Here is a 15,642-nt window from a genome sequence, read left to right on the forward strand (position 1 = left end):
TTCTTTCTCCTCCCTCCCACAGGCACTGTCAGCCCAGCACAAGTTAGGAGAGTGGGAGGGAAAAAGGTGGGGCACTTCAGGTGAAATTCGGGGGTGGGGGGCGGGGTCTGGACCAGGTTGTTGCCATGCAGGGCTCACATGGAAATGGTGGGAAACGGTCACCCACAATTTCCCACTCAAGCACCGATAGTAAACTTTACATTGAAAGGGAAGCTGGGAATGGAGTAATATAAACATCATGTTTCACCAGCGTGACTGCGGCAGGCCAGGCCAGGCCATACTGAACTGTGATTCCATCTCTGGCTGACATCCCACACAGATGACGCTTCAGTCCTGTTCTCCCTGACTGTGTATCTGCGCTGAGAGCCTCCCAGCTTCTATGATGTACAAGGCACTGCCCTAGAGCTGTGGAAATACCAAGGAATGTAACACGTTACAGAGATGACCTATGTCTGAAACTGGCCAGAGTAAACATCTGTCCCTACACCATTTCTACCTATTAACCTCACAGAATTCACTCTCTCAGATCATAACCAGCGGGGGCACAGACATGGTTGATCCTGAATCTGACGGTGCGTGAAAACAGCTCAGTTCAATCTGTCTGATGTTCCACCTTGCCACTCCTCTACACCTGGGAGCAACAGGAAACCAATTCAGAGGTGAGAGGTTTTGCCAAGGTCAGCCAAACCACCAGGGCCACACACCACATGCAACCCAAGCTGTTGTTTTAACAATGAGGGACGGGTTATAAAGTCAGTCTGTGTTGGAAAGGACCCAGAGCCCAAGACCTACAACGCACCTTAAGGAGACACTCTGCCAGCCGAAGAAACCAGGACGGCCTGCTGCAGATGCCCCTACTGCTCAGGGATCAGCTTTCCCTATGCTGAGCCCCACCCCGCCTTCCTCTGCCTTTACCTCTTGTGACCCAGCACCCCTCAGGGGAGAAATAAAACTGGTTAATGAAGGGGTTTGGTGCCTCTGCCAGCCAGGCATCAGGAAGGTGCTGCGGAGGCATGAGACAGAATCCCCACCCTCAAGGCGGTCACCACCGAGCCCACAGAAGATGAACAGGGACTAAACCCACGATGAGAACTGCTAGTCAGGTGCCTCAAAGGTATGCTTCAGTGCCAAAATGTCCTGTATTTAAAGGAGCTACCCTGGCAACAAGGCATGCCCTGTGATGGAGTGTGGTGCCAGACCTCCACTGCTCACAGGCTAGCAGAGGCAAAGGGAGCGGCCCCTGCAACCCGGACCGCACACCAGACCACCTGGTCAAGCGTGAACGTGGCCTAACTGACTGGGAATCAGACACAGCTTCCCAAACTCAGTCCTTAGCCTTGCATACACAAGGCACCATGTGCTTTTTCTTAATGTCCCAAAGAAGTTTCACTGGTGGCTGAGCCTTTCTAGAAAGTGGAATGTTGAAACCATTGTGTAAAGAAAGACACCCTAGCAAACCTGCAGCCTTCCTCTGCTGTCTCGCCCCATTTTAGTGCAGAACGGGGGCAGCTGCTCCACCCAAAGAGAGCAGGCATGTGACACAGGAGATGCGCGCCCAGCTCCCACTGCAGGAGCTAGAAAGCACACCGGCTGGGAGTTGGGGTATGGCAGGCATGGTAGGGGCCCCTCAGCTTTTCCAGAAACACAGTGAACAAGACGGCACCTCAGGGTTTTGGAACTAATGGTGCTTTTAAACATGAAATGTAAAAGGAAGTTCCAGTTAATACATTATTGACCATGAGATTTTTGCAGAAACTAACACCTGTGGCCAGTGATTTGTTATGTAAGTGAAAGCTGAGATGTCTCTGGTCAATAACATTCAGGTAACAAGACATATTAACACGTCTCTGGTCAATAAGTTGCTTAAAAAAAGAATACACTGACAATTAAAAATATTCTTGACATGCAGAATCAGGACTCCATTAAATGATTGTGGATTCTTTAATTCACTGGAATAGCCTCCAAATCAATATAGTTTTTTAAAAAATGGTTTTAGCCTGTGCAACTGTTTACTCTTCACTCAACAGGTATATTTATTGAGCACTCGTGTTCATCATCACCATAACGATTTTATAATCTTCGACCCAAAAGACGGAAGAAAGAGCCCCTGGAAAGAGCACAACACCAAGCACAGTTTCTCTTGGTGAATGTTGCCCTGGCACTGATGCCACCCAGAGTGCATCTGCGTCCCAGTTTCTTGTGAAGAAATGGGGCCCTGAGTGTTGAAAGGAACTGGCTGAGGGTCCAAGGCACAGAGCCAGGGGGCGGACGCAGGGCTTCATGCAGACGTCGCACGTGCAACACACGCTGCTTCCTAGAACTAGCTCCAAAGTGAATCCTGCTGCTGCTGCCGCTAAGTCACATCAGTCGTGTCCGACTCTGCGTGACCCCATCCCTGGGATTCTCCAGGCAAGAACACTGGAGTGGGTTGCCATTTCCTTCTCCAATGTGTGAAAGTGAAAAGTGAAAGTGAAGTCGCACAGTTATATCCGACTCTGAGCGACCTGATGGACTGCAGCCCACCAGGCTCCTCCGTCCATGGGATTTTCCAGGCAAGAGTACTGGAGTGGGGTGCCATTGCCTTCTCCGAAAGTGATCCCTAGATCCTTACAATACTCTTGGTAAAGGACTTCCCTGGGGGTCCAATGGCTAAGACTCCACACTCCCTATGCATGGGGCCCGGGTTCGATCCCTGGTCAGGGAACTAGATCCCACATACTGCAACAAAGATCTGGTGCAGCCAAAGAAAAAAATAAATATTTTTTTAAAAAACTTTTCTTGCAGTATTTTCCATCTTATGCTTGAAACAACTTTTGAAGTTGGAAATCTCAAATGTAGCTTTTAGTTAAACACACACAACTGACTCTGGTCCACTTAGTACTTTCCTAGAGGAAGGCCCCAGGGTCAGGCTGGCCTTGAGCATTGTTAGATTACAGCCTGGCCTAGACTTTCACTTGAGGTGATGAGGCTCTGAGTATCTGCATATCCTAAACAAATTCTCAGAGGCTATGTTCTCTGTCAGAGCGTCTGTTTATTAATTTACAGTAAGAAATGCATGTGCTGAGGAAGCAGCACAACCACTCCTGGAAAAGCAGCCTCTACCTGGAGACCAAAAGGAATGATAAGGTGAAAACACCTACCAACTCGCTCCTCGGGCACAACTCGCAGCTCAGCACGTTCTGGAGAAAGTGTGTGGCAGTGCAGGAAAGAAACCCGTGCTGGGAACCTCAAATGCCCCAGTCAGTGCTCAGGAAGCCTTATTTACTCCTTTAGTAGGTAACACAGAACTGCCCCTGAACAAAGGCTTCAAGAGCAAGGCCCTGGGGTCCTTCAGTGGGCATTCAGCAAATGTCTAACGGGCATCAAGCCTGTGCCCAGCACTGGGGCTATACCTTGAAGGACCCCTGTCCCCGCCCCAGGGCCCTTTCTGCTGAGGGAGGGAGAAGACAGCAGCTTGGCAACGCTCTGGCTCCATAGGGCTGCAGGGCAAGGCCAGGGAAAACACCAAGGCCAGAGGGTAGGGTGGGCAGAGCCACAGTTCTGTCCAGCTGGGCAAGGCAGTGGCTACTCCACCCAGGTTCAGACCTGCCAGGTGCGCAAGGCACCCTCACAAATTCTCTCCTATAAGTACACTGTTTAAAACGGCACCGCAATATTGCCTATCTTAACTCCAACTACCTTCCAACACTCCCTGTATGCAAATCAACAAATTTATAAAGTTAAGTAGTTCAGCGCCTACCAACAGAAAAAGAGCCTTTCTTAGGTGCCTCGGAGTCCTAAATAAAGAACAGGACACAGCCAGCGCCCCAGGACCTCCTTACAGACTCAAGTTCCCCATCTCAGGGCTGGGTGTGAACCTGCCCTCCACTGCAGCGGCTTGCTCCACTGACACCCAGCGTCTGACCCTCCACGGGCAGCCAAGACCACTTGGGCCAGGTACACGGCCCCTTCGTCTTCCCTTGGGCGTCATAAATGAAACTCAGGCGCGAGTCCGAGACTAGGACTGCACTTTTTCCTGACCTTTTCCCTAAATCATTTTCGAACTCAGATCTTGGGTCCTGACTGACTATAAATTCACAGCAGACCTGACACCCACAGTCTTTTTACTCCTTAGGCGAATATGGACAAACCCAACCACCTACAAAAAGCTCCTCAATCTCTCTCACCGGCCACCGGTTCTCAGACGCGGAAGCCAGCAGGAACCCTCCACCACCCCATGCTCGCAAAGTGAAGGTCACAGGACCCAACAGTCATTCTAGATGGCTCTTTCCACACTGGGCTTGCACCTACCTCGTTCTCCATGGGATACCCTGTCGGAAAGTCTGTCTGAGGAGGAATTTCTCTGGAGGAATTCTGGTTCCTCCCCCTCTGCCGACAGTTACTGTGCATTCTCCTCTGTTCACTTCTGATCTGGTTGAAAAATATGGTCAGATGTTCGCCCTCCCTCTGAAAAAAACATGTGAATGAACAGGAAGACCATAAACCACAGCTTCCTTCTGCAAACCCCACTGAAGCTGTTTAGTTTTTTGAAAAAGTTAAAGAGGCAGGCAACACCCTGAAACTCCTGACAAAATCCAAACAGGCTGCGTGCACAAAAAGATGCAAAGAAAACCCACGCATCTTCATACTAAACCAGTGCTTCTTCTACCTAACCCTACACATCTTCTTACTGAACCCCCACATCTTCTAACTAAACCAGTGCATCTTCTTACTAAACCAGAACATCTTCTAACTAAACCAGTGGATTTTTCTAATTTAACCAGCCCATCTTACTAAACCAGTCAGTCTAAGTAAACCATTACATCTTCTTACTAAACCAGCGTATCTTCTAAATAAACCAGCATATCTTCTTACTAAACCCAATACATCTTCTTTCTAAACCAGCACACCTTCCCTACTATCTCTAGCATGTAGAGCCTATAGGTGGCCTCCCCACATTTCTAGCCAATATGGTATAGCCAGCTGAAAGACATTATTTTGGAAGTCCAACCATTCTGCAAAACCAAACCACAAAGTTAGAAAGAATGAACAAGCAAGCTGAGCGCACTGTTGGGGCTCCCCCTCCTGACCACGAGGTGTCCCTGATGCAGTGGGAGCACCAACCTGCCTGTTTCAGGCTGAGTGTTGTCTGCTTTGGGGCACAGCAGTCCAGGGGTGCCTGGACAGAGCACACCTCCATGACCCCCAGCCTACAAAAGCCTGTACCTGCTTCCAGGACTCTTGAGTTTAAGATACAACTTTGAAACTAAAGAGTATGTCCCTGAGCAAGCTCACTTTTAACTTCTTCAAGGTCAAATCTGATTCTGAAAGGGGGAAACTGGGTTTGTTGATGCTGAAGATTCTTAAACTCTCTAGACAGTCCAAAATGGTTGCAAAGAGGAGAAGCTACTTAATTAACCATTTTGGTTAATTAGAGTGACCATATATAGTCACAACTCAAAACATAACAAATGTAATACAATTTTACTAATATTAATTAACATTAGATTCAGTTCAGTTCAGTCACTCAGTTGTGTCCAACTCATTGCGACCCCATGAACTGCAGCATTCCAGGCCTCCCTGTCCATCAACAACTCCTGGAGTTTACTCAAACACATGTCCATTGAGTCAGTGATGCCATCCAACCATCTCATCCTCTGTTGTCCCCTTCTTCTCCAGCCTTCAATCTTTCCCAGCATCAGAGTCTTATCAAATGAGTCAGTTCTTTGCATCAGGTGGCCAAGTTAGATTTGATCAAATTAAAGTGCTAATTTTCAGTGGTTTTCTGCCCATAAAAATGACTATTTCATATGGTTCAATTTAAACTGCAACAAAGTTTAATATTTCTAGATTCTGAAAAGACTGGTTCAGAACAGTCATTTCATGCCTTAATTACTACCACACATGCTGCAGATGTAGAAAATACAGTAAACCGGGAAAGCAATACCACTCTAGATTTGTTTGAACAAACATCTGGTACTGTCTGGAATATCTCTTTAGAGACACAGGGCACTGCAGGTACCGTCTGGGCTCCAATTTCTCCTTCTTTATAAAAGCTGTCCCCACAGAGCAGGATCAGGTGGTCCTGACGGGAAGGGAATCAAGAGTGAGATACAGAGACCTCAGGATACAGAGCGGTCCCCATGCCTCATCTTGGCTGACTGTGGGGCCTGAGTCCGCTGCCTGCTCCCCAACAGGTTCCCCTGCATGCACACACAACCCTTCCAAGGCCCCAAAGCTGCCACACCCAGGGAAACAGAGGAAACTAAAGGAAACCAACCAGCTGCACATGTAAGCCTACCTGTTCTGTTCTCACAGATGCAATGATCACCAGGGTAGGCATGGAAGAGAAAGGCCAGGGAGCACAGAGGGCAAATGAGAGCCTGGACAGGTGCTTAAATTCTAGAGGGTTTAGAGGCGTTCGAGGATAACAGCATTCATAAATGCAGTTGAGGGAGAGGGAGGGGCATTTCCTACAGACTGTGAGGCTCTATCTAACTCAAGTGTGATGTTTTTTGCAAGAACGCTTCCATCAGGGGGCACATGATATGGGGCAGTGACCTGCCTTGGATGGCTATGGACTGGCCCCTTTGCCTCATATTTGGATATGATATTTTTCAACATTCTAATTCCGCCATTCCTCCTTCTTCTATTAGTAGAAATATTTACATAAAGAGGGCTTTTCCCTCCTAGACTCTGGTAACCCTGAGGTACCAATCATTCAGAGAAGTTAAATGCATCATCCTTTCTCTTTGGCCATAGCTTTCACAGCAATGCCGGTTCCCTGAAACCACCCAAGGTGATCGGTCCATTCAGTTCAGTTCATTCAGTCGTGTTCGACTCTTTCCAACTCTGTGGACTGCAGCATGCCAGGCTTCCCTGTCCATCACCAACTCCCAGAGCCTGCTCAAACTTATGTCCATCGAGTTGGTGATGCCATCCAACCATCTCATCCTGTCATCCCCTTCTTCTCCCACCTTCAATCTTTCCCAGCATCAGGGTCTTTTCCAATGAGTCAGTTCTTCACATCAGGTGGCCAAAGTACTGGAGTTTCAGCTTCAGCATCAGTCTTTCCAATGAATATTCAGGACTGATCTCCTTTAGAAAGGACTGGTTGGATCTCCTTGCAGTCCAAGGGACTCTCAAGAGTCTTCTCCAACACCACACTTCAAAAGCATCAATTCTTTGGTACTCTGCTTTCTTTACAGTCCAACTCTCTCACATCCATACACGCTGCTGCTGCTGCTAAGTCGCTTCAGTCGTGTCCGACTCTGTGCACCCCACAGACAGCAGCCCATCAGGCTCCTCTGTTCCTGGGATTCTCCATACATGACTACTAGAAAAACCATAGCTTTGACTACATGGACCTTTGCTGGCAAAGTATTGTCTCTGCTTTTTAATATGCTGTCTAGGTTGGTCATAGCTTTTCTTCCAATGAGCAAGTCTCTTTTAATTTCTTGGCTGCAGTCACCATCTGCAGTGCTTTTGCAGCCCCAAAAAATAAAGTCTTTCACTGTTTCCACTGTTTCCCCATCTATTTGCCATGAAGTGATGGGATTGAATGCCATGATCTTAGTTTTCTGAATGTTGAGTTTTAAGCCAACTTTTTTAGTCATCTTATGGATGCGCCAGGACACCACAGGCCATTGGCGGCCTCTCCCGCCACTATTAATGGCATAGTGGAATCTGCCACTATTCCGATGGGCACTGCTGCTTCCGAAGTAAAGTGCTGTTCTCAGGCCCACCACCACTCACCAAGGGTGCTACTGCCTCCTGGGGCTCTGTGCCAGAGAGAGTGAGGAAATAAGCATTCTGTGTTTAACAGAAAAACCTCCAGAGTTTATAGAATTCAAATTTAGGATTATAAGCCGATTGATTATCTTCTTTGGTATTCTCTGCACCCACCCAATCCTCCTAGGATGAAAGCCAGTGAATAATATTGCTAATGTAACTATATTCCATAAATCCTAAAACAATTTTAACAGTTGCAAAATAACAATACCAGTATTATATTTCCCTGGTAGCTCAGTGGGTAACGAATCTGCCTGCAATGCAGGAGACTAGGGTTCAATCCCTGGGTCAGGAAGATCGCCTGGAAAAGGAAATGGCAACCCACTCCAGTATGCTTGCCTGGGAAATCCCATGGAGAGAGAAGCCTGGCAGGCTACAGGGCCTAGGGTCGCAAGGGTCGGACACAACTTAGTGACTAAGCCGCCACCACCATTATTACTAATACAATGATTACTGAAAACGATTTGTTTAAAGTTTCTTTGTGACTCTTCTTGTCCTTAGTGCATGTCCCACTGCCGGCCTGCTGTCAAATCTCTATGATTTAATTAACCGGAAGAATTCCTCTCTGTGAGGTTCCGTCTTGTTTGATTTTGCCATTTTTATAATTTGCTTTTGGTTTTTTTTAATGACTTTATTTTTAAAAAATGTTTGGATTCAACTTGTAGTACTGTAAAACATGGTTTCAAACTCACAAGGCCCATGCTAAGAGATCAACCCCTCCCCACTAGATAACAATCTAAAAAGCATCAGAGCATTCAGATCCATATCCAAGGACAAGGCTCCATGCTGCCTCCCACCCTGCTGAGGATGTACCACAGTTTGGTGAGCCTGTATCCTAGAAGTGGAAAGTGGCCAAAAGGAACAGCTTGGTACACAAACTGCTTCATGTTTTTGCCAATGTTTCCTTGGAGGTTTCTGGAAGTGAGATGCTGGGTCAGTCAGGGCACCTTAGTTCAGCCAGGCATTGCCCCTTACAAGTTGTCAGGGCTGTGCTGGTCAGTTCCTCATGCATGACCAAGCAGGGATTTCTGCTGGCCTGAAAGGTGAACAGGGGTAGCTCATTCTTTTTTTTCTTTGGTCTTAATTTACACTCCTCTCATTATGCAAGAGTCTCAGTTGCCTTTTCACACATTTAAAAGCCATTTACATTCCTTTTTCAGTCTTTTCCCATCTTCTGACTTGTTTTTTCCTATCAGGTCCTATTTTTGTCTTCCTTATTTTTAGAAGCACCTTACACAGGGAGTAGCTACTTTTTGTTCTGTAAGTTGCAAATATTTGTTGTCTTTTTACTTTGCTTGTTGTTTAGTCGCTAAGTCACATTCTTGTTTGCAACCCTATGGGCCATAGCCTGCCAGGCTCCTCTGTCCATAGGATTTTCCAGGATGAAACCTGGGTCGCCTGTGTTGCAGGCAGATTATTTACCACTGAGTCACCTGGGAAGAATTTTTACTTTTTGATGTTCATGTTATCAGATCTTCTGAATTTTTCCCTCACTGCTCTGAATTTTGGATAATGAAAGGTTCCACAGCGCCCACATCAATAAAGAATTCACCCATCTTTTTGCCTAGTACCTTTACGGCTTAATCATTTTTGCTTTTACTTAAACCTTTGAACCACCTTTGTTCACTCTAGTGTAGGAAGGATGGATCTGCGACCTGTCCAGTTACCCTAGTACCACCCATCAATCAATATCCCCACCGCTTCAAAATACCATTTTACTGTGCTCTTAGGTTCCCCATGGAGTGAGGTCTGTTTCTGTATTTTCTCCACTTCCTGAAGCTTATTCCAGGACAACCCCACAAGCTTTAATCAGGGGGATGACAGCATGACCCAATCTGGGGTTGTTCCCTTGTTTTTCTTCTTTTTCAGAGATCGTTCTTGCCTGTTTATAACACAAATGAGCTTTAAGTCAAGTGATGTCGCTCCATTGAGGAGTCCAAAGGTATATTTATTGGGATCATATTAAAAATTAACTCAAGGAGAACTGATACAGCCATGACGCCCTTATTTACCCGAAGTGTCTTCCACTCCTTTAAGTTCATGTTTGTATGTTTCAGGAGTTTCTCTCATAGAGATCTTAGTTCCCCTACCAGGGACTGAACCCGTGCCCTTGGTAGTGAAACCTGAAGTCTTAGTCACTGGACCACCAGGGAATTCCCTGGATGTTTCTATTAATTTTAACCCTAAAGTATGTATTTGTTATCGTAAATAGGATCTTCTATTGTAAGTTGGAATTCCAACAGAACAAAAAGAAAAGCCAAGCTGGCTAGGGAGGCTGTGGAGCAACTGGGTGGGAGGAGATGGCTACTGATACAGGAGCCCAGACTGGGATGTGAGAACTAGTCACGGAGGTATGTTGGGAGGAGGACAAGGTTTAGGAGCCTGATCCCCCATGGCCTACATATTCCCGCGTTGCTGAACTGAACACTGACTGTGGTTTATCCGTTTGAGCTGTACTAGCTGTTTTCATTGACCCATGTAACTGAGAGAGAAGCTGATGTGAAGGCCTGGAGACTGGTGGAGGTGACCCTGCATGGCAAGCCCTGTCAAATGCACGGCAAGAGTGGCTGGCAGTCCTAAAGGACCAAGACACACTACTGAACCCATGTCTGGGCTCAAGGTTCCACCGAGTCAGGGTAACAGAAGCCACTGGTCGATGGAGCCCTCAAACAGCAGGGTCACTGTACCCACCTGACCCAACATGGCAACAGGCCTGAATGTGTTGCTACAACAGGTAGCTCCCTATCTCCCGCCTCAGACGCCACCAGTGCCTTCCAGAAGAAAGCTGTGCCCTCTGGGAAGAAAACAAAAGTCAGTCTGCCTGCACCTGGCAAAGTGAGCAGTAGGTCTTTACTGTCTGAACTCTCCATCAGCCACCCAAAGCCAGCACATGCCGAGTGACGCTGGAGCTTCATTCTTGTGGGAGTCACAGCAGACTGACAGCCACCACCTCAGCACTAATCCTGTAAGGGTTCACAGGAGTTCCCAAGCTAGTTTTGCAGTTTTCCTTAACTTTGAAATTATCTCAAGATAAAAAGATTCTTAAACACACACAGCAAAACAACACACATTTTACAAGGGCATGCACAAACAAAAGGACCTGAGTGAAATAGGTAAGGATGGTTGTCAATAAAAGAGGGGTATGAAAGAGGAGTGAGGACTGGGTTTCAAAGAAAAAGAACAAATAAGTGAAGAAATAAAACCAACAGAAAACACCAGACAGGCCTGGCAGGAACCAATCATATGTATGATTAACTTATTCCTCTGCGTCTGAGATCCAAAAATGGAAGAAAAAAGACAGAGGCAAGAACACAACACTCCACTGCTGAAAGTGGGCGTTCAACGAGATGAGGCAGACAGAGGAGGCAAACCCAAAAGGGATGTGGTGCTCAGGAGTCTCTGGAAACAAGGATTTCCCAAGCAGGTATTTGGTACTCTGGGAAATTCATGGCTGTGGAATGTCTTCTACCCAGAGAATTCCACGTGATAAAATACCACCAAAAAAATGTGCTGCAATGGGTTTTTCTGCCTCTGGTAATTATAACAAAAACACAGCTCTGGGGGACTTCTCTGGTGGTTCAGTGGTTAAGAATCCACTTTGCAATGCAGGGGATACGGGCTGATTCTTAGTTGGGGAGCTAAGATCCCACATGCCATGGGGCAACTAAGCCTGTGGCCACAACTAGAAAAGCCCACATGCTGCGAAGAAGACCCAGAGCGGCCAAAAATTTAAAAAGAGAAAGACACTGCATGCAGACATGCAGCTGGTGTGGCTATATTAATATCAGACAAAAGAGATTTCAAAAAGAGGATTACCAGAAATAAAGACCGTCATTTCATAATGAAAAAACAACCATTTCAAGACACAGTAATCCTATATATGCATATACATAAGAAGAGTTTCAAAAATACACAAAGCTAAAACAAACAGAACTACAGGGAGAAACAAGCAAATCTAAAACAATAACTGGATATTTTAACACCCCCTCTCACCTCTCTCCCAATAACTGACAGAATTAGCAGACAAAAATTCAGTAGGAAATGGCTTGGCAGTGTTTTATAAAGTTAAACATATAGTTCCCATATAACTGGGCAAGTCCATTATTAGGTATCTGGGGAAGAAAAATGACAACATATGTCCGCACAATGAGTCATTCACAGATGTTCATAGAAGCTTTCCATTATAATACAGAACTAAAAAGAACCTAAATGTCCAATAAAAGGTGACAGAAAACAAATTGTGGTATATATGTAAAATAGAATACTGATGTTGTTGTTCAGTCATTAAGTTGTATCTGACTCTTTGCGACCCCCATGGAAGGCAGCACGCCAGGCTTCCCTGTCCTTCACTATCTCCTGCTGCTGCTGCTGCTAAGTCGCTTCAGTCGTGTCCGATTCTGTGCGACCCCATAGACGGCAGCCCACCAGGCTCCCCCGTCCCTGGGATTCTCCAGCAAGAATACTGGATCTTGGGTTGCTATTTCCTTCTCCAATGCACAAAAGTGAAAAGTGAAAGTGAAGTCGCTCAGTCGTGTCCAACTCTTAGTGACTCCATGGACTGCAGCCTACCAGGCTCCTCCGTCCATGGGATTTTCCAGGCAAGAGTACTGGAGTGGGGTGCCATTGCCTTCTCCCACTATCTCCTGAAGTTTGCTCAAACTCATGTCCACTGAGTTGGTGATGCCATCCAACCGTCTCATCCTCTGTCTCACCCTTCTCTTGCCTTCAATCTTTCTCAGTATAGTGTCTTTTCCAACGAGTTAGCTTTTCTTATCAGATGGCCACAGTATTAGAGCTTCAGCTTCAGTCCTTCCAATGAATATTCAGGACTGATTTCCTTCAGGATGGACTGGCTGGATCTCCTTGCAGTCCAAGGGACCCTCAACTGTCTTCTTCAGTACCACAGTTCCAAAGAAACCATTTACGGCGCTCAGCCTTCTTTATGGTCCAATTCTCACATCTATACCTGACTACTGGAAAAACCATAGCTTTGACTAGATGGACCTCTGTTGGCAAAGTGATGTCTCTGTTTTTAACATGCTGTCTAGGTTTGTCATAGCTTTCCTTTGAAGGAGCAAACATCTTTTAATATCATGGCTGCAGTCACCATCCACAATGATTTTGGAGCCCAAGAAAATAAAGTCTGACACTGTTTCCATTGTTTCCCCATCCATGTGCCATGAAGTGATGGGACTGGATGCCATGATCTTAATTTTCTGAATGCTGAATTTTAAGCCAGCTTTTTTACTCTCCTCTTTCACTTTCATCAAGAGGCTCTTTTGTTCTTCTTCACTTACTGCCATAAGGGTGGTGTCATCTGCATATCTGAGGTTATCGATATTTCTCCCAGCAATCTTGATTCCAGCTTGTGCTTCATCCAGCCTGGTTTTTCGCATGATGTACTCTGCATATAAGTTAAATAAGCAGGGTGACAATACACAGCCTTGACGTACTCCTTTCCCAATTTGGAACCAGTCTGTTGTTCCATGTCCAGTTCCAACTGTTGCTTCTTGACCTGCACACAGATTTCTCAGGAGGCAGGTAAGGTGGTCTGTAATTCCCATCTCAGAATTTTCCAGTTTGTTGTGATCCACACAGTCAAAGGTTTTAGCACAGTTAATGAAGAAGTAGATGCATCCCATGCATTGGAAGGCAGATTCTTAACCACTGGACCACCAGGGAAGTCCCTAGCTAATGTACATTTAAGATGCATACACTTCACCATACATAAATTCTACAGTAACAGAAAACTGTAAACAAATATTGAACTCTAATGATATGTATGCTGAAGTGTTTAGATCATAGTGAACTGATGTCTGCAATTTACTTTGAAATGCATCAGAAAAATAAAATGGGTTGATGGATGGGTAGAAGGATGAAGAGATGGGTAGATATGGGATAAAACAAATACAGCCAACATTAATGGCAGAATACACTAGGCAGTGTATATATAGGTATTTGCTATAAAATTCTTGCAACTTCAGTGTATTCAAAACTTTTCATAATAAAATGCTTGGGTAGGGATTTCCCTGGTGATCCTGTGGCTAAGGCTCCGTGCTCCCCATGCAGGGGGCCTGGGTTCAATCCCTGGTCAGGGAACTAGATCTCACATGCCATCGTGAAGATTTCAGATTCAGTGTAGCCAAATAAATAAATACATAATAAAAATTTAAACCCTTTAAAATGTTTCGGGGTGGGGCTGGGTGTGGAGGAAGCAGACTATGGCTGCATACTCCTCTTTCGAGAAGTGGGGCTGAAGATTCTCAATTATTTGGGAAAGGAGCCTTAGAACAGAGCTGAAAAGGTCTGACATCAGATTTCCATGGGCAAGTCCACTCCAGACACTGTGCATATCTCAGAACAAAACTGAAGAGTGATATGTCCACCAGCAGTAATAAAATACTTAAGACACAGTCGGTCCCAGAACATTTCCTGACACGTGACAAGGAGGATAACATACCTAACACACAGGTCTGTTCGAGGCATTTTAATTAATACAACTGTATCCCCACCATGTAAACAGCAAAAGGAAAATGGAATATTCCAAACCACACCTGACTGCAGAGTTACTGTAACAACACATGGAAGCACATTATATATCTGGGGAAATAAGTGCGTGTAATTTCAAATTAGAATGAAGAATAAACGATTCAAATAAAAGTTTCTCTTCTCAGAGTCACAGGTAACAACACAGGTGAAACAACATACCCAAGCCCAAGCGGGTGACTCCCATAACAGGTTTTACTGAAGAACAGTAACACAATAGGGTCAGACTGACCATTTTTCTCACTTTTGGAATTCAACTATTCGTTCTGCCTCCTGGGTTACAAGATACATATGCACTGCAGTTCACCATACTAAGCCTCAAACAAAAGCCCAAACTCCAACTTCCCACTGCACTCCCTAAAGAGGATTACTTTCATGGCACTGTACACATTTAATGCCTGTGATCAAATCACCTAATTCTTAACACAATCCAGCAGAAAACTGCTACTGTTCAGGCATACTTAGGAGGAAAAACTGTAACATTTTTGGCACTGGCACAGACCTAAGAAAAAATGTCCTTTTTATCCCTGCTAAATTGACAAATCCAAATCTAAACTCCCTCTCAACTGCGTAACTGTTAAAACTGAGCACCACATTTGAAGAAGAGCCACTGGCCTTGGACTGAGAGATAAGAAAGAGCAAACAGAGTAGTTAGAAGGCCCACAAAAATCCCAAGCCAGGATGATAGCATGGAGGCTGGGCAACACGGCTCAGCCCCACGCCCTTCCACAGACCCAAGGCCACACAACCACAGACAGTGGTCAGTTTGTGGCCCAGAGCACATGCAGATGATGCCGCCTCTTAAAGCAGCTCATCCATGTCTAAGGTGACAGTGGAGACCAGGTTCCAGAACCTCTGGGCTAGATTGAGACAGGGCCCCACCAAAACCATCCTAGCACAGGACTGACTACACCAGACTCAGCACATCAACCTGATGTTCAGGGTCAGCCTCAAAATAGCCCACTGTCTTAGTCTGCCTGAGCAAAGCACCACAGACCTGGTGGCTTCAAAAACAGGTATTTCTCCCAGTGCTGGAGGCTGCGCGTCCGAGACCAAGGTCCTAGGGCCTCTTTCTCAGCTTAGAAACGCTCATCTTCTCCCTGATCCTCATGTCGTCTTTCTACTGAATGCACATCCCTGGTGTCTCTTTGTCCAAACCGCTTCTTCTTACAAAGATAACAGTCATATGGGATTAGGGTCCATCCTAGTGACCTCATTTATCTTTAATCACCTCTTTAAAAGCCCTTCTCTAAATGCATACCCATTCTGAGGTATTGGGGGTCAGGGCTTCACCACACGAATTGGCGGGGGGGGGTGGGCAGTGTA

The 15,642-nt window shown here is 45.9% G+C and overlaps 1 protein-coding gene across 14 annotated transcripts in view; it reads right to left on the minus strand.

Moving 5' to 3' along the window:
- CCM2 (CCM2 scaffold protein) overlaps window positions 1-15,642 on the minus strand; it is a 53,418-nt gene that overhangs the window by 32,715 nt on the left and 5,061 nt on the right. For 11 of the 14 annotated variants that reach the window (XM_059885470.1, XM_059885464.1, XM_059885467.1 and 8 more), the window contains one exon: window positions 4,291-4,446. The exons of 2 other annotated variants lie outside the window; for them this stretch is intronic. In XM_059885470.1, the coding sequence (XP_059741453.1) occupies window positions 4,291-4,446 (156 nt within the window). Of the gene's footprint in view, window positions 1-247; window positions 859-4,290; window positions 4,447-15,642 lie in introns of those variants that run through there. One more of the 14 variants, XM_059885469.1, reaches the window with a different exon arrangement.

This window comes from Bos taurus, chromosome 4, assembly GCF_002263795.3.
Source record: "Bos taurus isolate L1 Dominette 01449 registration number 42190680 breed Hereford chromosome 4, ARS-UCD2.0, whole genome shotgun sequence".
Taxonomy (NCBI): Eukaryota; Metazoa; Chordata; class Mammalia; order Artiodactyla; family Bovidae; genus Bos; species Bos taurus.